Source organism: Clarias gariepinus, chromosome 20, assembly GCF_024256425.1.
Source record: "Clarias gariepinus isolate MV-2021 ecotype Netherlands chromosome 20, CGAR_prim_01v2, whole genome shotgun sequence".
In the NCBI taxonomy this organism is placed as follows: Eukaryota; Metazoa; Chordata; class Actinopteri; order Siluriformes; family Clariidae; genus Clarias; species Clarias gariepinus.
In genome coordinates, this window is record NC_071119.1 from 3,107,501 (window position 1) to 3,133,926 (window position 26,426).

At 41.1% G+C, this 26,426-nt stretch overlaps 1 protein-coding gene across 1 annotated transcript in view; it reads left to right on the top strand.

Moving 5' to 3' along the window:
- The window catches only part of fat1a (FAT atypical cadherin 1a), a 75,666-nt gene that overhangs the window by 1,704 nt on the left and 47,536 nt on the right, over window positions 1–26,426 (top strand). Inside the window, exons 2-3 of the mRNA XM_053480303.1 lie at window positions 1,421–4,710; window positions 18,838–19,152. Coding sequence (XP_053336278.1) covers window positions 1,449–4,710; window positions 18,838–19,152 — 3,577 coding nt within the window. The 5' untranslated portion in view covers window positions 1,421–1,448. The remainder of the gene's footprint in view (window positions 1–1,420; window positions 4,711–18,837; window positions 19,153–26,426) is intronic.

The following is a 26,426-nucleotide window of genomic DNA, read 5'->3' on the forward strand; positions in this document are numbered from 1 at the left end:
GAGAGAGAGAGAGAGAGAGAAAGGGGGGATGGGAGGTTGGATTTTTTTTTGTTGCGCGCTTCAAAGCGGTCGCGTGCATATTTGTTACAAGTCGGGAAAAGTTGCAAGAATCCGCACGAGGTGTTACAGTGTTAACTCTGGTCTTCCAAAAAAAGTCTAAAAACCCATTTGCTTTAAATGAGTTGCTCTTAAAACGTGGTCCAGGGCTCGTGTGTGTGTGTGTGTGTGTGTGTGTGGGCTTCATGCATACTGTGAGTGCCTAAATCAGTACTTTTTTTTTTTTTTTTTTTTTTTTAATGAATTGCCATAATAATATTTCTACACGACTGTAACCAACCTAATATTTGCTTGATTAAGTTTATAAATCTGTACCTGCAGGTGGAGTCATTAATTTTTAAGCTAAAGCGATCCCTGACTGCATGAACCCCTGGCATACCTGAATTAATTACCGCCTTATGAAATATGCAAGGCATCCCCTGTTAACTACCTTAGCAACTTTCTGCGCTTCACGACGTGAAGTAATAATAATCCAAACCCCTGGATCGAAGGCGAGCCGAGCTGCTTTGTAGAACGTCTGTACGTCTGTATGTGTGTGTGTGTGTGTGTGTGTGCATGAGGGTAGGAAGGTTCCATGCCTTCCAGGCTAAACAAGCGCCTAAAAAAGATTAGAAGTCTCATAACAACCAGTGGAATGCATGAGTGTTTAGATGATATATCCAGGACGGACCGCGTCCAACGTTCCGGGGAACGGAGAACGGTGCCGTTCTGGAAATAAGACATAACAAGGAATGTGAATCATGTCTGCTGCTGTGCTAGGATACATTTGTTGTTTAGATCTGTTTCATTTCAGAAACATGAAGCAACTGTGTATCTGATTGCAGACGGATTTTTTTGTTTTGTTTTTTTTGTTGTTGTTTTTTTACACCGTACAGTTTTGCATGTTGTAGTCAAAGAACGGTTCGGTCACAAGTTTGATTGAGTATGACTGATGTGACATTAGGAGGTTATGTGATTTGCCTTTGTGTAGATTATACATACAGTGGGGTCTGAGGCACATAACATTGAGTTTCTCTTTATTGCTCCAACATTATTTTATAGGCAAATATTTCTTTTTACATTTTGGCATAAAGAACGTAATATTTAAATTACCAAATTATGGTCTTTAAAAAATCTCTACTGAGAGGTTTTTACAGCTCTCTGGCTGCAAAAAACTTTTAAAAGCCTTGGCAGAGATTTTTATGCCTGTCAGTACGAAAGGTGGCATCTAGGGCATCTATTCTAAAAAACAGGTGGAAAGCACAATCAAGCATAATTAGAAAAAAATATTGTAGATTAATTTGGCATAATCAATTTGTTAGTGTTACAGCTATAAAAATGTATAAAGCGACTTTTTCTTAGAGTTCTTCTCCTGTTTCTGCAGGTGGTTTGGTGAAGAGTGCAGTGCGACCATGCAGATCCAGGTGACTTCGCTGCTGGCTCTGCTGCAGCTGCTCGTGTGCGGCAGCGCCCACACCCCAGGGCTGGATGCGAAGTCCGTTCCGCACTTCACTCGTCCTATTTACAACACCACTATATTCGAAAACTCTGCTGCTAAGACGTACTTGGAAGGCCCTGTCAAGATGGGCATCTACAACATAGACCCTTCATGGGAAATACGGTACAAAATTGTGTCAGGTGACAACGAGAACCTCTTCAAAGCTGAGGAGTATCAACTCGGGGACTTTACCTATTTGCGAATAAGGACCAAAGGAGGCAGCAGCGCCATTCTTAACCGGGAGGTCAGAGACCACTATTTGCTCACGGTCAAAGCTGTGGAAAGGAACTCAAATGCCGAGGCGCGAGCTCGCGTCATGGTTCAGGTACAGGATACCAATGACCTTCGCCCTCTGTTCTCTCCCACCTCCTACACTGTGTCCTTGCTGGAGAACACGGCAATACGCACCAGCATTGCCAAGGTCACAGCGACAGATGCGGACATCGGTACGAACGGAGAGTACTACTACAGTTTTAGAGAGTGGACAGACATGTTTTCGGTCCATCCCACAAGTGGGGTGGTGACTCTAACTGGCAAACTTGATTATGCCGAGACGAAGCAGTACGATTTGGAGATATTAGCTGTGGACCGTGGGATGAAGCTGTATGGAAGCAGTGGGTTTAGCAGCATGGCTAAGCTGACGGTACGCATAGAGCAGGCTAACGAGAACGCCCCTGTCATCACAGCTGTCACTCTAGCACCTTCTGACACAGACAAGGACCCGACTTATGCAGTAGTCACTGTTGAAGATGACGACCAAGGAGCCAACGGTGAAATAGCGTCTCTTAGCATCGTAGCAGGAGACCCTTTGCAGCAGTTTCGGGCTACGAGGACCAGTCCTGGCAGTAAGGAATACAAAATTAAAGCTGTGAAGGAAGTAGACTGGGATGGTCAGCCGTACGGGTACAATCTCACTTTGCAAGCTAAGGATAAAGGAAGCCCACCTCAGTTTTCCTCAGCAAAAGTCATCCACATCACTTCCCCACTGTTTAAAGTAGGCCCTCCTAAATTTGAGCAATCTGTTTACAGGGCGAATGTAAGTGAATTTGCTCCAGTACACAGTCCTGTTGTTTTGGTCACAGCTGTGCCAAAATATCCCCATTTGAAGTATTCTTTCAAACATAAATTGGACAAAATTCCCTTTGCAGTCAATTCCGACACTGGCTTAATTACAACAGCTGGACCCATCCATGCTGACTCTTTGGCACACTATGAATTAGAGGTAATTATTAGTGACGGAAAAGCAGCTGCCAAGGTTATTATTGATGTGATCGACGTGAACAATAACGGCCCGGAGTTTCAGCAGTCGTCTTTCAAGGCTAATGTTGATGAAAATATGCCTGTTGGAACCAGTGTTCTAACAGTGAAAGCCACAGATTTAGACAGTGGAGAGAACGGTTATGTCACATACAGTATTGCTAACATCATTCCCCAGCCTTTTGTCATCGACTACTTCACAGGGGTTATCAGTACCTCGGAACAACTCGATTATGAATTAATGCCAAGGATTTATAATTTACGCGTCCGTGCGTCAGATTGGGGTGAACCTTTCCGACGTGAGGTCGAGACTCAAGTCACGATCAGCCTAAACAACCTGAACGACAACAAACCTCTGTTCGAAAATGTGGATTGCCAGGTCACTGTGCCCAGAGATCATGGCACCGGAGAACAGATCACTACCGTATCTGCCATTGACGCTGATGAACTCCAGCTGGTCAGGTACGTGATCCAAGCCGGGAATGACCTAGATCTTTTCGAGTTGAACCCTAACTCAGGGGTGTTGTCTCTAAAGCAGCCACTGAGTGAGGGTGAAGCAGCAAAGACATCCTTGTACAGCTTGCAGATCGTAGCCAGTGATGGAGAACATGAAACTCCGGTGATGTTCTTGAACATAACTGTCATTACTCCTCGTAAGCCGGTTCAAGTGAAGTGTGTCGACACCGGTGTAGCCACCATGCTGGCGGAAAAATTGCTCCAAGGCAGTAAACTCCACAGCCAAGTTGAACCAGATGATAACTTTGTAGACCTTCACGCCGTCAATCGCTTCACACCTCAGTTTGTGGAACCATTCCCGAGCGTTGTTGAGGTCAAGGAAGATCTTCCTGTTGGAGCTCGGATCGTTCATTTGAGTGCCTCTGACGCTGACAGTGGTTTCAATGGGAAGCTGGTTTATGTCATATCTGGAGGTGATACTGAAAGTCGGTTTGTAGTTGACACGAATGACGGATGGCTTAAGGTTTATGCACTGCTTGATAGAGAGACATCTGATCATTATACGCTTAACATCACTGTCTATGACCTTGGAATACCTCAAAAGTCATCATCGCGCCTGCTTGACGTCAAGGTCACGGATGCTAATGATAACAGCCCGCAGTTTTTACAAAACACGTATTCTGTGGAAATAAGTGAGAATACGGCTGTAGGGACTGAAGTCATTCAGGTTGAAGCCAAAGATAGAGACCTTGGAGATAATGGCGTCGTCAGGTACTATATATTGGCAGACACGGATCAGTTTGCTATCGACGAGGTGACCGGAGTTGTAAGGGTTAAAAAGCCATTAGATCGTGAAGTTCAGCCTGAGCTGTTGCTCAGGATAGCAGCCCGTGACCAGGCTACTGGTGAACCTCAGCTGGTGTCGATCGTGTCGCTTAAAATCACACTTAAAGACGTGAACGACAACCCTCCGAAATTTATACCTCCAAATTATCGAGTGAAAGTCCGTGAGGATCTACCTATTGGGACTGTTATTATGTGGTTGGAAGCCCACGATCCTGATGTTGGAACTTCGAGCCAGGTACGCTACAGCCTCGTGGACAGTGGCGACGGGAAATTTGAAGTGGACAAACTGAGTGGCGCGATTCGAATTGTTCAGAATCTGGATTATGAGAAAAAGCAAATTTATAACCTCGTAGCAAGGGCCAAGGACAAAGGCAAACCAATTTCTTTATCCTCAAGCTGTAGTATTGAGGTGGAGGTAGTGGACGTGAACGAGAATTTACATCGACCGTGGTTCTCGTCATTTGTGGATAAGGGATTTATCAAAGAGGATGTGCCAATCGGAACGTCCGTCATGAAAGTAACCGCTCAGGACGAGGACAAAGGAAGGGACGGGGAGATTCGTTACTCTATTCGGGATGGATCCGGACTTGGTGTCTTTGCTGTCAATGAAGAAACTGGTGAGTCGCTTGACTTTTTTATTATGAGATTGGATATGAACGGTGCGCTAGTCATAAATATTTCATATGCATGAATCTGATCAGTGATGGTATTTCAAAGAAAGAGCAGAGTTAAATTCAGAAATCAGGTGCTTATACAGTTGTTCTGGCATGGGGGATGGGGTGGGACGCAGTTTTAGTTTTTTCTAGCATAGGGAGAAAGAATTGATGGCAGGAGCAGATGGAGCAGCTGTCTTTCAGACCTGTCGTAAACATTCCAAACTAGTTTGCTGAGCACTCCAGCACTCCCCCCCAACCTCACCGCCGATCCACCACCCATCGACTCTCTCAACCTCCTGCATTCTTCCTTCTATTCTTGTTCTCCTTCACTGGTCGGTCCTATTAATATTCGATAAAGGAATGTTTGAACCAGAAGTCACAACCTGACCTCATTAACGCCACACAAAGAATGTATTTATACCTTGCTCGTCTGGTTACAGTAAGGACAAACATGTTATAAAATAAGCTGTCTGGAATTCTAACGGTTGCTTGACACACTGCATGAATGTAACGCTTCATTCGCTATTTCTTTTTCAAATAGGCACAGTACTTCTCATTTCCACCTTTAATGTGCGCCTCTGCCTTTTTTTTTCTTTTTTTTTACTGAAAATGTGTTCCTGTTCCGCGGTATGCATAATTAATGTACAAATGGACCTGTGAAAATTATCATAAATAAAACATTAGGGGTTTATACGTGTACTGCGCAAAGTGTCCTTTTGAAAAGTTTCTTGTGAAAAACTCTATAAAAATGTATTAAGCGTTCATTTAGATGAAGGTGGTGCAGGGCACTTCATTAAGGAGGCGAAATTAGACATGGCTGTTAGGGATCCCTGTAGGGAAATCTGACTTGCATCGGTGGTAAATTTAGCATGACAGGACGCACTGCTGCTTCTTATCCTGCAGGACCATCTGTCAGTCGTCGCGGAGGTTGTTTCACCTTGTTTAATACGAAGTTATTGATTGGACTAATAAGGATGAAGAAACTCATAGACGGAACTCATGGATATGATGCAGTTCCTTGTTTTTTAAATTAAACATGCCTATGATTGGCTAGTGTTGCTCTGACTAACAGCAGAGAGAGAGAGAGAATAAGAGAGAGAAAGAATGAATTCCCCTGCTTTCCAAAGAAGCTGAATATCTCTTGCACACTTCACTGAAAAGCATCTTTCTGTTAGATATTCCTCCTCCAACTTGTCAAGCTTCCCTTAAACACCCCCCCAAACCTAATCCATTAAATGCTAAGTGCTTCTTAATAATCGCCTTCTGACAGATCTTGGCTTGATGTATTTAGCCAGCCGTGACACCTGAGTAGTCTCATTGGCACCGCCTTTTAACCCCCGAAACGTTTCAGGTCACCCTCTACCTGACCCGATCTTCTGCCCTGCATGACCTCTGTAATCTATGAGTGCCAGCAGGGACGGGATTATCTTGCACTGAGGTCCATTGTTAGGGATCACGACTAAGGGCTGGTGGCACAGTAAATATTCATGAGCCAAGAACAGATCCCTGTGGGATGCCAGATTAGACGTTAAAGAATCAAAAAGGAAGTGGGCTTGTGATTAAATCAGTCTGAGCTACTTGTGCGTGCGTGTGTGTGTATAATTAGCTAATAAATTAACTTTTTTCAGAAGCAGATGTTTATGATAGACTAATGATGCGTAGTAGTGTAGTACTGTATCTTATACTCCTATTACATATTTGCAAGTGGAAAAGCCATTCATGTGCACCATTAGCAATGCCTACTATTTTTGATAATATTCCGCTGTGGTAAAAGAGGAAAACTTCAAGATATGTAGTTTTGGAAAAATAATCAACTTTATGGTAGATAGCATAACTCATTACACCATTTTGTTATGGATTGTCTAATTACAAAGGCAGGAAACAGAGTGTTTAGCTCTCTATCTATAGATATAAAAAATTGAACAGACAGAATCTTAACTCATTTGACATTCAGCACAATGCTGATTTAAATTAATGTCAACAAACCTGGCCACTTTGAAAAAATGTACCATCTGGGATCGATTATACCTACATCACCTTTTGTGCTCTGCGGCTTTTTTCGCCTGCCTGCTTTATTTGCATGCTTGCTTCGCCCTCATCCATCCAAGGGTGGGGGTATTTAAGTAGGGGTTGGCGGGGGTGCTGAAAAGGAATTTGCTTAGAAGGTTCGCGCCACACCGTTTCCTATTTACCTCTCTAACTTAAAGTCTTGTTAAGTTAACACTAGTTTCACATCTGGGGCCCTGCTTTTTTCTCCTTTTTCTCTCCCCTCAGGGATGTGTGGCTTTTATATTTAGTCTGGCCCTGTATGCATTTTAGAAACCCTTGCCAACCCTCTTCCAGACCCCGGCAACCAAGCGCTTTTTTTTTCCCCAAGGTTTCCTGCATCAGGAAGAGCTTGATATTTCGTCCCAGTGGATCTGAGATAACTTTAGCCAGGCTACAAAACCCAAAATTGTTATTCCGAGATTGCATCTGGCTCTTTTTATTTTTATTTCCGTCCTCTCATTGCTGCTGGCTGTAGGCGTCCGGAGATCCGTTGAGTTCCTGAGTGCGCTCGCATGTCTCCGCCAGCGATGTTTACCGTCGCCAGATTGCACAAACATGTCGAGCCTCGATGAGAACTCTCCATGTGAACCGATCTAATTTCAACCCCGCTCAATGCGCGTGTGTGTGAGAATTGATTTCGTGTGCATGTCGCTTCCTGAGTAAGAGAGTTAATAGAGGCCGCATGCACTTGCGCAGGATCGAGGTCTCGCCACAAGTACGATTGATGTTTGCCAGAGAAGTGCAATGAATCTGTTTTTCTTTTTTTCCTTTTCTTTAATTTTTTTTACCACTAAATGTCCTTGTGGCAAAAAGGAACAAGCCGAGGCTCTAAGGCAGATGTCGCAAATCACAGCAGAGTCACAGAGACTTAGAGGTTTACAAAAAGCCCGGTGGCTAAACCGCACTGCCGTGTCTGGAATCTGCTCTATAAACTGTGCAACAGCCTAGCACGATGCGAACTCGCATGCCATGTGCTGTTCACACTGAAAGCATACGACGTCAGGTCTGATCAATCTCACCTATATCGTCTACGTCTCACGTACACGTTCAGGCTAGATTGCTGTTCGCTGGCCACCTGTTCTTTATCATGCTAATCATGCAAAGTAGCCAATTCTCTCAGTTTTCACGCTTAATTTGCACACCTTGTAATATCATTTGGCTCAGAAAGGATAGAGATGGAATTAGATTTTCTGGGAAAATAATGAAGCAGCTTGTCGGTTGTTCAGCGTTTGAGGGAAGAAAAAAACCCAGGCTAAGTACATGCTCAGAATAAGTAGCACAGCCACTGACAAAGTGTTTAAGTGTTTATTAGTAATTAAAAAAACATTTGTATAATAACGTAAAAATATGTGAGAAATATGCTGCAGTATGAAGCCAAGGCATGAATATCGCATCATGATATTGCTGCCTATTGTTTAACCCGACACATGAGTAGGCTAGCTATTGTGAATTTAACCTGTTTAGTGAAATAAAAGGTTTTGAAAAAACTGATATAGAGGTGAATCTTTGTGCTGCGGATGTTTTAAAGAGCTACTGAAGGATAGGTTACATGGTAAATGCTAGCTGTTACCTGCTAACTTAGCATCTTTTCTGAGGATGTGTACATTAGCTTTTAAAGGCTAACTGCAAAAGGCTAACCTACCGTTTCTTGTGAATATAAGTGGCCTAGCCAAGCCATTATCATTTTAATGTGGTTGGTGCGATACAGTGTTTAAAAAAAAGAGACTAAAACTTCAGTGCGATTAAAAAACAGCTTTGTGCGAATACAAGTGGCTCAGCTTAGCTTAGCCTTTCCTGATTTTAACATGTTTAGTGACATACAGCGAAAAAAAGAATTTAATAATGACATAAAGTTAAATATTCATGTAAACACTTTTTTAAAGCTAAAGAACTGTTGGTTAGCTGTTAGAGGCTAACTGCAAAAGTTTAACCTAGTTTAATCTTTTTTGAGGATATAATTGAATTGGCTTAGCCATCCTCATTTTAACATGTTTCGTGATATACAATGAAGTTAAATATATAAAGCTGAATCTTCAATGTGATTTATTTAAGCTAAATATGTGTAGGTTAGCGAATAGAGGCTAACTAACTGCCTAGGTCTAAATTAGCATATTTCGTGTAAATATGGGCAGCTGAGCTTAGCCATCTTCATTTTAACCAGTTTTTTTAGGAAGATATAAATGTGAAAACCGAATTACTGATGTGCATTTGATTCCATTTTTGAATAAGTAGCTTATAAATTATTAACTTCGTACTCTGATTTTTGCAGCATGCATTTTTTTAATGATATCTAACGACTTTAACTTGTTCATCAACAGTCCACCATAGCTATGTACTGTGCAGTTTGTTGAGATGTCTGTGTGCATGTTGAAGAACAGCGAGTGTATCCTTGAAAAGGGCTTGCAAACGTTAAAATTGGATGTGAACCTTGTAAATTTATGAACGCTTTCGTGTTTCTGTGCAAAATCTGCATTTACGTGTAAAAATTCATCACAAAGGCTCTAATTGTGGCTTGGCTTCCTGGTATCGTGCTGTCGGAGGTATGAGGTTACCTGCTGTGTTTCATAATGAGAGAAAGCATTTGACACCGGGAAACTCTTCATTTAAAAGCGCAATTATGCAAAAAAGGTCAATTTTTTTTTATTTATTACTGCTGCATTAATAAACAACAAAAAGGCGACCATTCGGAACCGGAGGTCGTGCCATTTTTTGGTCTATTAAAAGTGTTTTTCTGTTTCATCTGTTTCTCCGGCTGGCCCCATGCGCTGGACGGAAGCATGCGGACCGATACGATAATGGGTCTGATTTGTATTTGTCCGAATGAAGTAAGTGGAAGGGTTAAGAAGTGAATAAAAGCCTCCTGATGCGGACCAGCCCTTCAAGCCTTTCAAAAGAGAAAGAGTGAAACAGCACGTGGTCTGTCAGTCAGTCAGTTAGCCAGGTCCGAGTTGTTAATTCAAGTCTCTTCTGATTTCTGTTTGTGGGTTTTAACGCGACCTGCCCTTTCGCAGAGCGGGTAATGAATGCACTGCCCTTTCTCCAGCTCTGTGATGCTGCCACCAGTTAGCTGGGCATGTTCCGACAAAGCACTACAGTGTGTTATAGTCGTTTGTTGGGGGAAAAAAAATCTTGTGTCGTGTCTCTCTGTTGAAGGTATAAAAGTTGCCAGTGATGCCAGATAACAGAAATATGTGCTTGCCGTTTTTCCTTTTCATGTGGGAAAGAAGAATCATGGGAAAGAAGATAGGAACGGGAGTGAGGGAGGTGTTGGAAAAGACATATCGCTTAAGTCTCAACATTCATCCCCCCTCCTTTCTCTCTCTCTCTCTCTCTACTCCTTGTCCTTCTTTTTTCCCCCTCTGAAGGGTCACATGACCTCGACTCCACACAGTCTGTGCTTGGGCCACGTTGCCGAGGCGACGGTGCTCCGGAATGCGGAGGGAGCCTGGAGATGATTGCAGGGTGCGAACGTTGGCAGTGCTTATTTTAGAACCCGCGTAGGTGCTTTGCTCAGGTTATGCTAATGAGCCTTAACGAGGGCTAATTGATTTTAAGTGGCCGAGTTTAAGAGCTCAGAAAATAGTGTGGAAAAGTAGAACAAAAAGTTTTTTTTGGGTAAAGTTCCAAACTTAAAGTTGTTGTGCCAGAAAAAAAACAAACAATAAATATCCTGAGTTGGGATGCTGTTTATTATCCGAGCGTATTTTCTACAAATAGGACAGACTAACTCTTAAATTGATGCACATAATCCCCCAGTGCTCTTTAGGCCACAGTTCAGTGCTTGGCAGTGAAAATCCCCATTATGGCAGATGGCACCCTGCCACTGGAGCTTATTCACCCTTTTGATGTCAGGCTCTCTATACGCACAGAAAGCTCCGCAAACACAAGAACAACCATCATTCATCTTCTTCGCAAAGTGCACATGACCGCATGTCAAAGTTACCAGGCACGTTGAAATCATCTTAACGTCAAATCAAGTTAAACATTGTGTATTTCACTTCATTCCAATGTTTCGTTACTGTCTGATTCAGACTTGCATAGTTTTGAACTCTGCGTAAGTCTCGGCACGCTCTTCCGTCTTTCCCCGTGACTTAATTTGCCTTGTCACGGCCAGTCACAACACTGCCGGCTGAGATTCAGTGCAGCCGGATCTACACAGAACGCAATGCTGTATAAAGATGTAATTAGGAGCAGAGGCAACGGTTCCACATCTGGCTTCTGAACCCGAGCGGCTTTCCCATTCCTCCTGTTTTATTGGCGAGCCACCCTTCCACCCCTGCCACAATTTAAAAACGCCTTTGATCCCTTCCTCACAGAAATACTCTGAGGAGTGCCGGCTTATAAATAGACAAGAGAGAGAGAACGAGAGAGAGAGAGAAGAAAAAAAGCAGTAGGCCTTTCAAAATGTCAACCCAGCGGCCCTTTGAAAAACGTTCCCTCTCTCTCTCTCTTGCTCTGGCATCTTATCACTCTTACCACAAGAACAGAAAACGAGCCGCTTTAGCGAGCACTATCAAGCCGAAACTAGCAGTAATACCTAGTTCGTCAGCCTCACCTTGCAGCTATTTTATGCATGTGATAGCAAGAGACGGGCGGTTGTTATCAGACGACAGCGTCCAGGGCCTGGATTGGGTTCTGTGTCAATAACGAAAAGGTCTGGCTCTCGTTAAGCGCACTGCTTTCAGGGCCTCTGCAATAACATTAGCTGTGCTTGGACAATGAGCTCTGTCCGGGCAAGTCCCAATAGGACCTCTCGACTGGAAGTAATAGGCTAAAGTCGGGCGGAAGAAACAGCGGGGGGGTGGGGGATAAAAAAGACAGTGTCCCACCAGGCGTGCTCTAATTGCATCACTCCCCTACGTTCATTTGCAGAACTTCCTCCTTTAAACACCCACACTTGTTTCTTTTATACACTTCAGGTCGACATACTTTCATCTTTTTTTTTTCGTGAATAAAGCTCCCAAATCCTTATGTCTTTGTGTGCGTTTTTTCTTTCCAAGCTTCCCATGCTCTGTGTACAGCCCAAGGTAATGCTTATTGGTTGGTGCAATACAAGTCAAGGGTTCTTTTTTTTAACCAGTTTTTATGACATTTTATTTTGATAAGATGAGATTAACTAGATATGTAGAGCGAGACGTGTCGCTGTGATTTGTTAATCCGAGGCACATATTCCGTTTTTCTGTTTGTCTGTACCTCCTACCCTGCGTTTCCATTTTCCCTTGTGGCCAGCTGTTGCAGCCACTGCTAGAACAGCTGTATACAGGATGCACAATGGAGCGTGAAGCGGAAACGGGGCTGTCGACTCGACTCCAGAGGCTCTGCTACCCTATGATCACTTGCGCAGGATGTTCAAGAAGATAAGATTGTGTGAAGTGCATATTTCTTGAAAGACATCAAGACAGCATTTCCCCACTCTAACACTCGAGAACTGATAACCTTGGTAACACCACACTACATGGGAGTCTGGTTGAAGAAATGTCCCTGCACTACTCGAGCATTCGTTCCTAATAAATCTATGTTGTTTTTGCATGCCAAGCGCATCTCTGATCTCAGACGCATCGCTAACGGTCGCCCTGTTTTTCAAAACATTCCCAGGGATTTTATGTGGTTGTAAAGCAAAATCGAAGGTATTGCAATCTCCAGATCTGTGCAGAACCTTCAGAAAGTCTTTCCTTGCTGACTCTAATACACAACGTTTTACACCGTTAATCATAAATCTGTAGCCGGCATACCTTTTTATAGATGGTGCAAAACTCTGGGAATGGAGTCAAGGATGTGATTTAAGTCAAAGATATATGAAGCTCGAGGATTGGGTTACTGTTTCAGCTCAAGCTGAGGAATTTGAGCTATTCCTGTGGTGGTGGTGGTGGATGGAATGACTGAGGTGAACAGAGAGAAGGAAAAAAACACGGGAAAGTCTGGCGCAACCTTCATGACCCCGAGGCCTGAGAACCTTCCGGAATGCAGGAAAGATGAGCCGGGAATTAACCGAGCGAGTTCAAAGCCAAAGACCTGACTTCTAACATGCGAGCCAGGGGGATAAAACACACACAGGCACACATAATCGTAATCCGCATTAACTTCACATCTGTGGCTGTTGTGTCTCCATTGCACGGTAGGGAAATCAAGCAACCCTTAAGGTACAATCGAGATCTCGCCAACATGTGGAGGGATGATGGCGAACTAACTAGCGTTGCTTATTACAGGTTTTACTCTGCCAGAAAAGGAGCTGATATTTCCTGGGATTTCACTCTTAACGCCGTACTGTATGAAAACGAGAGCAAGAGAATAAACAGGATCTCGCATACCGTAATCCCCTTTTGACAACCCTGCTAATCTTTTTTGGCTTCCTAATTTAGCAAAAGCGCCAGCTTCTTTTTTTTTTTTCTTTTCGTTTTTATGAACATTGCAACATGATATTCTTCTACAGATGATCCTGCAGTACAACTTTCTCCAGTTTGGTTTTCCACCATATGTTAGATCCGAGCAGAAACCCATGAGCAGGGGTTTTGCGTCTCCCGCTGTGGCGTGAAATCAGGCTTCCCCTTGTCTTCTTTTGCGTTCCCACATTCCTGTCCACATTCTTGATGCTCAGCCCCCGGATGTTCGCATCTTTTCCTGAAGCTTAGACCAGCCGTTTGGAAGTTGTGTGACTTTGCGTAAGTGTGTGTGTTTTCACAGCACACTCAGCTATTGTAAAAGTGCCACGAAGGCGCCAATCCGGGGACTAATTAAAGTGGACAGACTCCCTTTATCTCGCACACACACACATAAACTTACTGTCAAAAGCTCTCTCTTTCTCTCTCACTCGTACACACACACACATGCTCTTGCGAGGTCGGCCGGGTCGAAACCGGTGCGAGCGGCTTCTTTCTTTGTTCAGTCAGAAGCTCAGGCGGCTGTGAAAAGTTTTTCCCCAGGGCGATAAAATGAACAGACAAAAGAGGGACATAAAGAGAGAGAGCGAGAGACGACAGAGAAGAAAGAAATAGAGACAGAGTGAGTGAGAGAGAGAGACAGAGAGACCGGTCGGATTTCTCTGTCATCGTTTTCTGCGCCCTGGGGGCAAATTTCATAACTTCCTCAACAGCTTTTCATTTCAAGGAGTGGCTCTGAATCAACCTGGATTCTGCTCTGAGGAGAAAAAAAAAATAAACGTGTAAATAAAACATGTAACACTATAACGGTATCAGTTCTAATGTTTTCTAATATGTTATTTCATAACGCAGTTCCGAACGTTGGGTTTGAAATAGATCAAGGAAGAACGAAAGCAAAGTAGAAATAGAAATAGGGATTACCGGCGACAATTAAGCTTGATTTAAGAGGATTAAGAGCGAACATCTACCCCTGTATCATGGAGAGCTAAATAGCTCATGTCATACCATGCCGTTGATGTAGTTTTGTCTCTTCATTTTAATGCTTACATGCGGCAAAACCTGGATAACAATTTAATAATAAGCTAGCCGCAGCTACACTAACATCACTAGCAAAGAAAGTGTTAACGTAAAATAAGCCGAGCTGAAATTTACCTCGAGATTCGTCACTTTTATGCTAACGGTGCAGATTAAAACAAAAAAATATATAATAATAATAAGGAGGAAGAAATAATAACCAGCTTATAGGAAGAAGTACAGCTAAACCTTTGTTATTATTAAGCTAGCTAGTTGACTTCAACATTTCTATGACATTGTTTTTAATAGCAGAAAAAGTGTTTCTTGGTAATGGCTAACTTATTGTTTATATCTCGTAACCGTATCCTCCAAATCATGTTTCTCTATTGTATTGTTCCATGTTATTTCATTGATCTATTCTGCTATAATATTCTGATAATCAATCATAGGGTCTGCTCTGAATTTCGCTACATGAAAAACCCAAGCGATTTCTAGCGTAACATCAGGCTAGTTCTGCTTTCTTTCTGCTTTAACGCTCTGAAGTTAAAATTTACTTGAAACTGATTTGACATTTCCTTCATAGGATTTAATAAGCTAATGATACATCTTTTTAATCTAATGTAATAATAAAAAAAACAAATGTGTGTAAAACTGAATGCTTTGCTAGCTAGCTAACACCACTAGAGAGTGGGTAGAATTAGTATCTGGTAATTATGCTGTATGGTGATAGATAGTGGTGTTAGATAGCTAGCAAAGCATTCAGTTTTACACACATTTGTTTTTTTTAGCTAGGCAATTTACCTAATTAGCAAAACATTTGTTTTTTAGTTAGTTTTGATTCTTTACCCAATATATGGTATTATAATCTTGTTACATCCTAAGAATTTAATGATATGCAGATTTTTTTCTGTTTCTTCTTAAAGTAATTAACTTCAGAATGTTAAAACTGAAAAGAAAGCAAAACTAGTCTGACGTTACGGTATCAATCGCGAGCGAGCCTAAAGCATAGCATGCACAAGTAGAGATTAATTGAAGGTTTCTATATACATTTTGTGTTTGTTTGTTTGTTTCTTAGTTGGCAGATGGAAACTTTCCACAGAAATGTAGTAACCGCCGCAGCAGCAGCAATGCTAGCTAGCTAGTAAAGCCATAAAGAGAGCTAGCGTGAACAGACTAATGACGCAAATTAGCGTAACACTGTTGTATGGCTAAAATGAGTGGTTAGTTACCAGCGTAAATGGCAAAGAAAATAAAGAGGAACATTTATAAAAAATATATAATGTATAGCAGCAAACTAGATTGTCTGTGTATGAAGTCATCTGTGCCGAGGCTGTTTGAGTCAGAGGGACATGTCTTCAGAGTGTGTCTCGGTATTTGTACGAGTATGTGTGTGTGTGTCTGTGCTCGATATCTAGATGAGTGCTCCTGCATGGGGACGGCGGTTGGCAAAGACAGAGTCGTTTTCTCACACATTCTCTCCCTCTCTCTCTCTCTCTCTCTGTGCCTTCTGCTAGTTTTTGTCCTCTCACACTTGTTTTTTTTTCCTCCCTCCATCGCACATATTTCAGTGCCCTTTCCCTATTGCACGCTGGCTTTCTCATTTACTCATTTGATACTTCTCACTCTCTCTTTCCGTTTCTTTCTCCTGAACACACACACACTTCAGTTCTCTCTCTCTCTCTCTCTCTCTCTCTCTCTCTCGCGAGCCCCACGCTTGCTTCTTCTTGAGCTCATTGCCATTCCCATCAGTAAAGCGTCAGACACTGAGGACTCAATAACACGGAGCATATTGTAGCCAGCTTTTCCTCCTCTCCTCCTCCTCCTTCTGCTTCGAATATAATTATCGCCTGAAGCTAACCTGTCGTTCTTTCTTTTCTTTCCTTTTCTTTTCTTTTTTTTCCCCCTCCCTCACCCCTCCCAAAATAAATCAGGGAGCAGGTCATCGAGTTACAGAGCTAGGGAATGGTAGGTTTGTTCCGCAAACAAAGAAACACGGTGTCATTGCTCCCGAATGTGTGACTTTGCAGAAGCCCCGGGATATAGACCTGGTCAACGTTATCCAGGTCAAGGGTCAAAGTGCCACATCGCTGCGCTGAACAAGGAGCTCTTGGATCTCATGTTTCAGTTCTGGGACATGGTCCTGCATTTCTATTGGTCTGAAATTACGGAGCGCTATGCGACGCAGCCCTAACACCAGCTGTAGCGTGAATAGCTAAGGTGAATAGGTTGTCGCTGAGTAGCACCTGAAAGGATTTAAGAGTTTGGTGGTTCACAACCACGTTAACGTGACATCATTTTTACCGGTTCGTCAAATTAGGCAGGGTATGCACAACAAGAACAATAAATGTGAAAGATATAGCTTAGTTTAATTAATTTTTTTTTTTTTTGTAACAACCCAAATGAAGCATTGTTAGCATTAGCATTAGCATTAGGAATGTACTGTCTTAGTCCTATTTATTCATTTAGGTGTTTTTTTATTTTCTAATGATAATTTTTTAATAACAGGATTGCTTTTTAAAAATCTTTTTCTATCATATATTTTAATTTATTTAATAGTAGATAACTTTTTTATATGAATTTGTAGGTCAAATCAATTCAGTAAATTGGGTAAGTTTTTAAATATTTCAAAATCAATTTAAATTATTTTGTAATTATTTAGGTAAAGTTTAAAATTCACGGATTTCTTTAAAATATACCACCAGAAATCCAAGTCATTATGAGCAGAAAAGCACGAGCATTAAGGAGCTGAAAATCGTCAGGCAAAAAAAAAAAATAATAATAAATTTGTATGAGATTATCATTAAGCAATTCATTTCTTAATTCTCAATTTAATTTTTTCCCTGAATTTGTGAAAAAAAATTCCAAATTATTATTTTTTTTTTTACAAATTAATTATTAAAAAAAAAGTTTTTACTTTTATACTTTAATATTTTCACACATTAATTTTCTCACAGTTTTGTTCCAAAGCAATTTTACAGTAGATTTTATTGCAAATTAAATTTGTATAGCTTTTTTACTGTAAAATATTTGTTTTTCCTAAAATTTTTGGTTTTAGGCGCTCGTTAAGCATTCAAATGCATGTCGGACTGTGTATGGTTGCTTATGCATGTGGCACCTGGTTTTGTGGTGGAATCACTCGGACCGAGAAGCAGAACCTCAGAGACGCTATTAATTTCCGGTTCTGAACCCGATTCAGAGTATTCTCCATGCAGGGCTGATCCATTGTTGTGCCAAAGGAAGTGTATCGTCAGCGTAGACTTTAACCGGGGAGCGCCTCTTTATGGTCTGCACACACACACACACTTAGACACACACCCTGCTTTATGGACGTTTATAAGCGATAGCGAGGTGGACGTTTATCCCGGATAACAATGATATCATTAAGTTTTAGGATCACTTTAGGTAACGAGAAACCGCAGTCCTCTCAGGCAGCTTTGAATGGACGAGAACAAAGAGGGTTCAAAGTCCTCTCCGCTCCCCTCTCTCGCTCTTTCTCTCTCTCTCGTTCTTCCTCTCTCTCTCGCTCTCTTTCTCTCTCTCTTGCTCTCTCTCTCTCTCTCTCTCTCTCTGTGGATTGCCATTTACTCTCAGCCACCCTCTCCGCCCCTTCTCATTGCTGGATTGTTGTGAATAGGTGCCTTGTTGACACAGCTGAGAGCCAAATGGCCTCTGATGGCTTCGGTGAATCTTTAACCCTTACGCCACGTGATGACCCACTTTACACTGAACGGAACTCAAAGTCACTCGTTTATCTGTTACAACTTTATTCATCTCATTACCATAGTATTTCATTATCTGTAACAATGGAAATGTTTTAGAGTCAAATAGCATGACGAAATGTATAATGACACTGATATAATTTCATGATAATGCCGAGCCCTATTCCACATTTCCTCTTTCGGTGGTTGGGGGTGATGTGCCGGGGTGACTAACGGGAGCGCACCACTTGCTAACAACTAGTCCACCATGGAACCAAGTTATTCCATTTGAATCATCAAGTCTTGGTTCCTCAAAGAAGCTTCTAGCTTTCTTCTGTATTCCAGCTCTTTCTCTCTCTCTCTCTCTCTGTAAGGGCCATGAACAGGAGTCCACCTGTGTTTCATGGTGTCGATGTCACAACCAGCTGATGTCAGGATGTTCATGGGTTTATGAGTAGCTGTTTGCCATTTGTTTTAGAGAACCTCCTAAGAGTTTTGCACCTTAGTGTCATATTTATTCTGTTCAGTTTGGTGATTAAGATTTACTTTAGAGTTATGCTTCAGAAGCTCATAGCTATTAAAATAGCTAGTTATGTGTAAAATTATTACTTGATAAAGTTTACATTCAATAGAATAGTAGGACTTGTACAAATGTATTAAATCTAAAATCTTCCTGGGATATCTGAACGCTATAAATATGCGAACAGTGAGTGAACAGCTCCAACTCCAGGAAAAAATCTGGATTTGCATATTGGAGTATTGCATATAGAGTTTATGGTGCAATGACACATATCTCTCAAGTTTAGCTCTAGTTTTTGTTGTCAATTAAAATGCTACTTTGAAAGAATTGTTTTCTGAGTTTTATCTACAGAGGTATATATTATTGCACACCTGTTGCCCCATACACATATGAGACCTCCTCTAACGCATTACCCTTCTCTCGGATTCAGGTGTGATCCGCACTCTGGAGCTCCTGGACCGCGAGACGGTGCCGCACTACTGGCTGACGGTGTACGCCAGCGATGGCGGTGTGGTGCCGCTGTCCTCCTTCGTGGAGGTCTACATCGAAGTGCAGGACGTGAACGACAACGCGCCACACACCTCCGAGCCTGTGTACTACCCGTCCGTCATGGAGAACTCACCCAAAGACGTCTCGGTCATTCAGATCGACGCGTTCGACCCCGACACTCGCTCCAGCGACAAACTGAGCTACAAGATCAGCAGCGGGAACCCGCAGGGCTTCTTCAGCATCGACCCCAAGACAGGTGAGTGCGGCCAAAACTGCCGTTTTAACGATATCAGGTGTAAAAACTAGCTCCAGAGCAGAGAGCAAGAAAGGTGGAGGTCTGAATCGTTGACTTAATTAACACTGAACTAAAACGACAAATGCAGCACCGGTTTTATAAAAACAACACAATGTTTAAAAAAAATCGTAATTTACACTTTTTTCCAAAAAATTTAATTCAGTTTTACTTAATGAATAGAAACTTGAAACATGGACTGAAGTAAATGTTTTTACATATAAAAATTTTGTTTAGTAGTTAAAAACATTTTCAGCTAAATCCAGATGAAATCTTTGTTCACATTTAAAGCCACGTTGCTTAATCAAGTGACATGACCACGTATCAGATACATATCCGATCTAGGATTGATTTGTGTAAGAAAAAAAAAAAAAAAACATAAAATAAACCCAGGATAAAAATTATTCTTAGTACATGAACATCAAAATTTGTATTATGTTTATGAGTAAATTGACATCTGGGTTAGTTAGCTAGTAGAGATGGGAAAATTCTGATTCAGTGTGTATAGCTATTTTTTTGTGTATCGCTACACTATTTGTAAAAATCTATTTTTTACATATTACTTTTACTTGACACATGTTCGCATTTAAGGTGGTAAAATGTTGCCATTCTCCAATAATCATACAGGTGGCACATTATAAAAATTACAATACAAATCAGCTCGAAGGTATCACGATAATATTTGTATCAGGTGCTGCCTGGTGACCCCCCTGTCTGTTAGCTAGATTATATTTAGTAATGCAAGAAGGTAGTTGGTGGGTCCGTGTTTAGTTTGAATATTTCAAGAATGTAAGAAAATATTCAGTTTTAAGCAACGCAGCAATCATGATAAGCTCGCTCTAGCTTAAAATCATACCAGCGTTAGCTGATATGAAACTGACAAAAAAAAACCTTTGACAAACATATTCACGCAAGGTTTGTTTCTGCACAGAACTCTCACTTTCAAATGCAGATGAACAAATATCAGTGGTGAAGGATGCTGCAATACGGTTATTATTTTATTATTTTTTTAAAATCATCCCTACCTTCCTGAACCACTTGACAGTAGGGTGCCGATGTAGGCAGCATTTTGGAGTAGCGCTTAGCCTCTGATCTTTAAAAGCTTCCTTTTTTATACCAGTTTGAAAAGAAGGTGAAGGCATTCGCGATTGTAGATCATAAGAAGACGGAAACGAGGCTCGCTCCTTTGAGCGTTCAGGTTAAAATGGGTGATAAATAATAATTGAAGCATAAATTGTCATGATTTGAAAACGTCGAGACTGAAAAGAGTCGTGTGCGCCGTTTAACGGACCTATTGGTTAGTCTAATTACCTTTATTTATATTAGCAACGTTGGCATTTTGGTCGCAGCAGCCTTTAATTTAGCTGGTCAGATAATTATTAGCTGCACGGAATATCTCATTTATGTGTACTCCTAAATGTGGGGTTGTGGTCTGTGTTTATGAGAAAAGAGAGAGAGAGAGAGAGAGAGAGAGAGAGCGAGCTCGTCTGGCACAATCTGATCGCACATCAGAGCGAGTCAGTTTCTATTTAAGCGCCTTTACACAACCCAGACTAGCCGGAGAGAGAGAGAGAGAGAGAGACTCACAAGGCTTTGTAAGACAGCTGTCATGTCCCAAATCACTTCAGTGGTCACATAAACACCGCTATAAACAACTCGCTCATCCACTATGGTTTTGTCACAAATCTTAAAATTTTCACTATGTCCACTGTAGACATCTAATTGTCCATACTCTACAGTGGTCATGTCTTAAAACATCAGTCGACTGGGACTGTGTCCCTATCCGTCCCCATGTATTAGGTCATGTGTGCAGCATTGTAAACGTCTCGCCGTCGCTCTCACTCAGCCGTGGCATCACCCGTCCCAAACCGCACTACATAGGCCATGCAGTACAAAAGTCTCATCGTCATCAGTCAGTCCACTGTGACATGTAACTCCATGCCAGGGGTTGCCTTGCGGTGCATTGTGGGTAATTTGTGCCAACATTGCTAACTGAGGAGCCTTGCGATTTTTCATTTTAAAGGCTTTTTTTTAAAGATTTTTTTTTTTTCAGAAATGCTCCATTTAGCTCTCTCTCTCTCTCTCTCTCTCTCTCGCTCTCGCTCTCTCATTCGCTTTCTTTATTCTGTGGGAATTTGTATATTCTCAAAATGGACTTTCTCTGAATATTTAATCGTCCCTGTGAGGACTAAGAGCAACATCAAAGTGCAAATGGGTCTCCTAGTGCATATGTGTGTGTGTGTGTGTGTGTGTGTGTGTTGAGAAAATTTCAGACAGTTGAAAGTTTATTCCGGTCTTCCACAGGTTAACCAGAGCGTGAGTTATTAATTTTTATTATTATTTTTTTTTATGTAAAATTTAGCTGCCTTTATTGCTAACTAGGATTAGTTTTATCAAACGGTCGTATAATGGCACTTCTGTCGTGCGTTGCTGTAAATGATCTACTGGTAGTCACATGACTGCAAAATGACAATAATAACTTAAATTAGTATTGCATGACTCTATTTTAGCATCTAGCAGTGATATTATATTGATTAAAGTCAGTCTTTAATGAGATACATGCTAACGGTCGTCAAGCATGTGACTAGCTAACGAAACCCGACTTGTTCGACTAACATCGCTAAGCATTTCAGATTGCATTTGCTTAGCGGTGGTTCTGTGAGGGCCATGTTTCCTCATACACTCCGAAGTGACTCGTGTTTTCAGGCCAAATAAGGGGCTCTGTTCTCTCTCTCTCTCTCTCTCTCTGTCTGTCTCTCACACACACTTTTCTCCAGGGAAAACATGGGAGAACAAAGAGAGAGAGAGAGAGAGAGAGGGTTGAGTGGTTGTTGGTGTAGTTGAACATTAACTTTGCGAGGGAGAGCAGCGAACATGTAGGTTAATAAAACAACTGTGTGCAAATGTCATGTGAAGGAGATAAGCGATCTCACGGATTCCTCCGATCCAGTCCTTGCAGAAGCCATTTGGGTTCAGGGGGAATTCCTGTCATGTTTTATAATTTCCCACGTTACAATCCGAATAAAATTTTAACTCCGTCTCTTGAAAAGTTCTTACATGGATCAGTGCATGCAAACTGCAAAGCCAAAAACTTCTGTAAAGTGGTACACACTAACACACCTCCAGTTTAGCGGAAGGTTACCGGAAGGAGGACAGGTTTGATTTTAACGCTCCATCGCTAATGTGTTTTTTTTTTTAAAAGAAGAAAACATTAATTTTAACGTCAAGCTAAAAGCAGGTGCATCGTCTCAGTCAGTTTTGTGGAGCTAATTAATACTTTAGACTTGCTAACATTGTTTCCAATAATTAAAATATATTAATATTAATAAATCCACTTTGAACGTGGTGCGATAAGATGCTTCATATCTTTGTAGCTGTTCTTTTTTAATCTGGTTAGTTACATTTTTTAAGGTGGTCCGTAAACTTAGTGTTTTAGACAACAAACATAGCTTCGCTAATCGACTACACCTGAGCTAATTTTTCTTTTTTTTGTTTGTTTTTTGGCCAAGATAAAAAGAACGAATCTCTCTTTTTCTGTTATTACCAAATTATGAAAATAAGTCAACTAGCTGGTTATGAAGCTGATGGTTTGTGCTGAAGTTATTTATAGAATTAATAGAATGTGAGGCAAAGGTCATGTTAACTTCCTGATGTCGTGTTCTATCTGAGGTAAATGTTGATGTTCCTGACATTGATGTGTCATGTCCAGTCTCATTAGTGTTTACATTTTTACATAGAGACTAAACTACGTACTAGCTTGCTAAATCATAATATCACATATATTTCGCCTTTTTTGAGGTAAATATAGAGGTCCATGACAGACTTCCAGTATTTCCACTTTTTTGTCATTTTCTTTAGTAAATTTTTCACATTTTTGAGTCTTTTTAATTAATTAACCAACACATCTAAGGTAAATACTTACATTTCCACCATTTTTGTGTCATTTTCACAGAAAATCACATTGTAGGATTTTTAATAAATTTATTTGCAAATTATGGTGGAAAATAAGTATTTGATCAATAACATTTCATCTCGATACTTTGTTATATTCTTTTTGTTGGCAATGACAGAGATCAAAAAATTGATCACAAGGTTTTCACACACTGTTGCTGGTATTTTGGCCCGTTCCTCCATGCAGATCTCCTCTAGAGCAGTGATGTTTTGGGGCCATCGCTGGGCAACACAGACTTTCAACTCCCTCCAATGATTTTCTATGAGATCTGGAGACTGGCTAGGCCACTCCAGGACCTTTCATCTTCAATGCCCTTGCTGATGGAAGAAGGTTTTCACTCAAAATCTCACCATACCTGGCCTTATTCATTCTTTCCTTTACACGGATCAGTCGTCCCGGTTCCTTTGCAGAAAAACAGCCCTAAAGCGTGATGTTTCCACCCCCATGCTTCACAGTAGGTATGGTGTTCTTTGGATGCAACAAGTTGAGTTTTTACCAAAAAGTTCTATTTGGTTTCATCCGACCATATGACATTCTCCCAATCCTCTTCTGGATCATCCAGATGCTCTCTAGCAAACTTCAGACAGGCCTGGACATGTACTGGCTTAAGCAGGGGGACACGTCTGGCACTGCAGGATTTCACTAGGTCATTCACTAGGTCCCCCCGTGTGGTTCTGAGATTTTTGAGATGACATTAATAGATTCTAAAGAAGAAGTTACAGGTCTGTGAGAGCCAGAAATCTTGCTTGTTTGTAGGTGACCACATACTTATTTTACCGAGGAATGTTACTCTCTAAATATTAATTTTCATGACTGCCATTTTTATTTTCATTGCCTTTGCATTATCCATATGTATGTCTTAACAGCTACATGCTACATCTATATAACTAGCTTCATTTTACGTGGAATTTCTCACACTTTTGACACGTATATTAGTAATTTATCAGCAAGTTTGAGGTAATTGATGATGTTTCTGACATTTATGTGAGCTTTTGCATTTACTAAATATAGACCTACTTACAAGAAGCTAAACTCAAAACATCACTTATATTTTGTAATTTTAGTAAATAACCAATACATCTAAGGTAAGTATTGACATTACTGACAGTACCGACATTACTGAATAATTTCCACTCACTTTTTTAGTAATTTACCAGCACATCTGAGGAGAATTTTAATGCTTTTCAGTTTCTCAGAATTAACCAACCAGCCTGAGAACCAAGCGCTCGCCAGCGCTAATCAATAACCTAATCAATAAGGGGATGCTTCGTGACCTCTGGGCGAACTAGCTCGTTTTCTCTTTTACCCTAGATTAGTGAGGTCACATTGCACGAAATGAAAGATAACGCAAAACGAGTGTGTCTTGTTCTGGAATTAGACATACAAGAGCAACAAGGAGCTCTGTCCTTTCATTTTTCATCTACCCATTAGTCTTCATATTCTAGCTTTCCTTTATTCCATTTTGAAAACCAGAAGAGAAATATTTTAAAGAGAAATTTATTCTTTGTCCATCCCACCTTCCATCAGTTCATCATTGAAAGGGTTAACCACGCTGAGTAATTACGACTCGTACACAGAGACGGGAGCGCTGGCACCGCTACAGAGGAACCCATGGGGAACGTACTGCACTCTCACGCAGAAGCTGAATAAATCCTCTGATTTGGAGCGAAGCTGTTTGTGGGTTTTTATACGTAGCTTGTTTACTTGTTTACTCCTGCAGTCCAGGTGGTCGTGAAGGCTCCAGACGCCTGATCTAAATATCCCGAGGAGGGGCAGAGAATCCAGGCCAGAAACATGGAGCTCATTTTCTATCGAAAGTCTTTTTACGCGAAAGCAGTAAATCGCAAATCCGCCCTCGGCGTCGTAAAACCGATGAATTATTCGTCTGAACATGGCGTCTGCCTTTAGTGTGGCGTCGCTCAGTAATCATTCACATCTTCAATTCCTGCTTTATTTCCCTTTTCGACATTTCTCATTTACAGATTTATAAACATACATAGAGTTATTTTTTCTTTTTAAAGAATGGGAAAAAGGAAACAATACGTTTTAATCGTAAATGTTTGGTTTGGTTTTTGGCTGAATGCCAAACACAACCTGTCTCCGCTTGTCTGCCGAGTCTCGGCTTTCAACCCCGTCTTCACTTTCAGTGCTGAAAAATGAAAAGAGAATTAGGAGGAAGGAAAGCTATCTGAGATTAACAACTTCCTGCGGGTCACTTCCTGTCTCTCAGGCAGTTGCAACCAGCCACACACACACACACACACACACACACACAAAGAGTAAGAAAGAGAAAAACAAAGGGATGGGAAGTAATTCTGACCTCCCCAGTGTGACTGACACGCTCACACACACACACACACACGGACTATGAAGATATAGAGAGATAGATGGGTAATAGACTTAAAAAACAATAGAGAAGGAAACTAAATGAAAATAGTTGAAAAGGAAAAGGGGAAAAACAAGAAAAGAAAAAAGGAAGGATATTAATAAACATCCTAAAAAAAGCAAAAGGACAAATCTGAAAAAAAATTCATGCAAAAAAAGTGGAAGAGAAAAATGTAACGGAAAGAATGTAAAAAGAGAGAAAAGAAAAAAGCACAGAAGTAGAGATAAAGGTGGAGAAAGGAGGAAGGAATGAAGGTAAAGAAAGAAGTGGAGAAAACAAAGAACAGAAAATAAAGGGAGAGAAAAATAAGATTGAAACAAGTGAAAGAAAAGTTAAACTTGTTTTACGCACTCTTTTCTCATGTGTTCTCTCTCTTCCTCTCCTTCATTGGACATCATTCCCTCTTCATAAAGTTTTTCTTTCTTTCTATTTTTTTCTTTCTTTCATCACGTCCTTCCTTACTTCTCTTTTAACCTATGCTCTTTCTTTCTTTCTTTCTTTCTTTCTTTCTTTCTTTCTTTCTTTCTTTCTCATTCATCAGACATTACTTGTTCATTCACTTCTCTCTTCTCTACTGTGTCTTTTTTTCTTTCTTTCATTCTTTTTCTTCCTCTCTTATCTCTTAAAGTGGATGTGGTTTAAAGAAGTGTATATCAGATGCTCTAATACAGTACCTGTTCATTAATGCTAGCACAGTTAGCTAACAGCCCGAAGCTGACTAGTGCTTCTCTTGAGAGCTAGCCCATCTGAGTTGCGTGGGAAAAAAAAAGAAAACAAATTGTTGTATATATACGTCAAGCAAACGGCATGGCGATGCCTTTAATCCTCACGCTAATTGGTTGTTCTTTCGCTAACCCCGTTTTCCCGGCTTGTTATTTTGCTCTTTCTCTTACTTGCTGT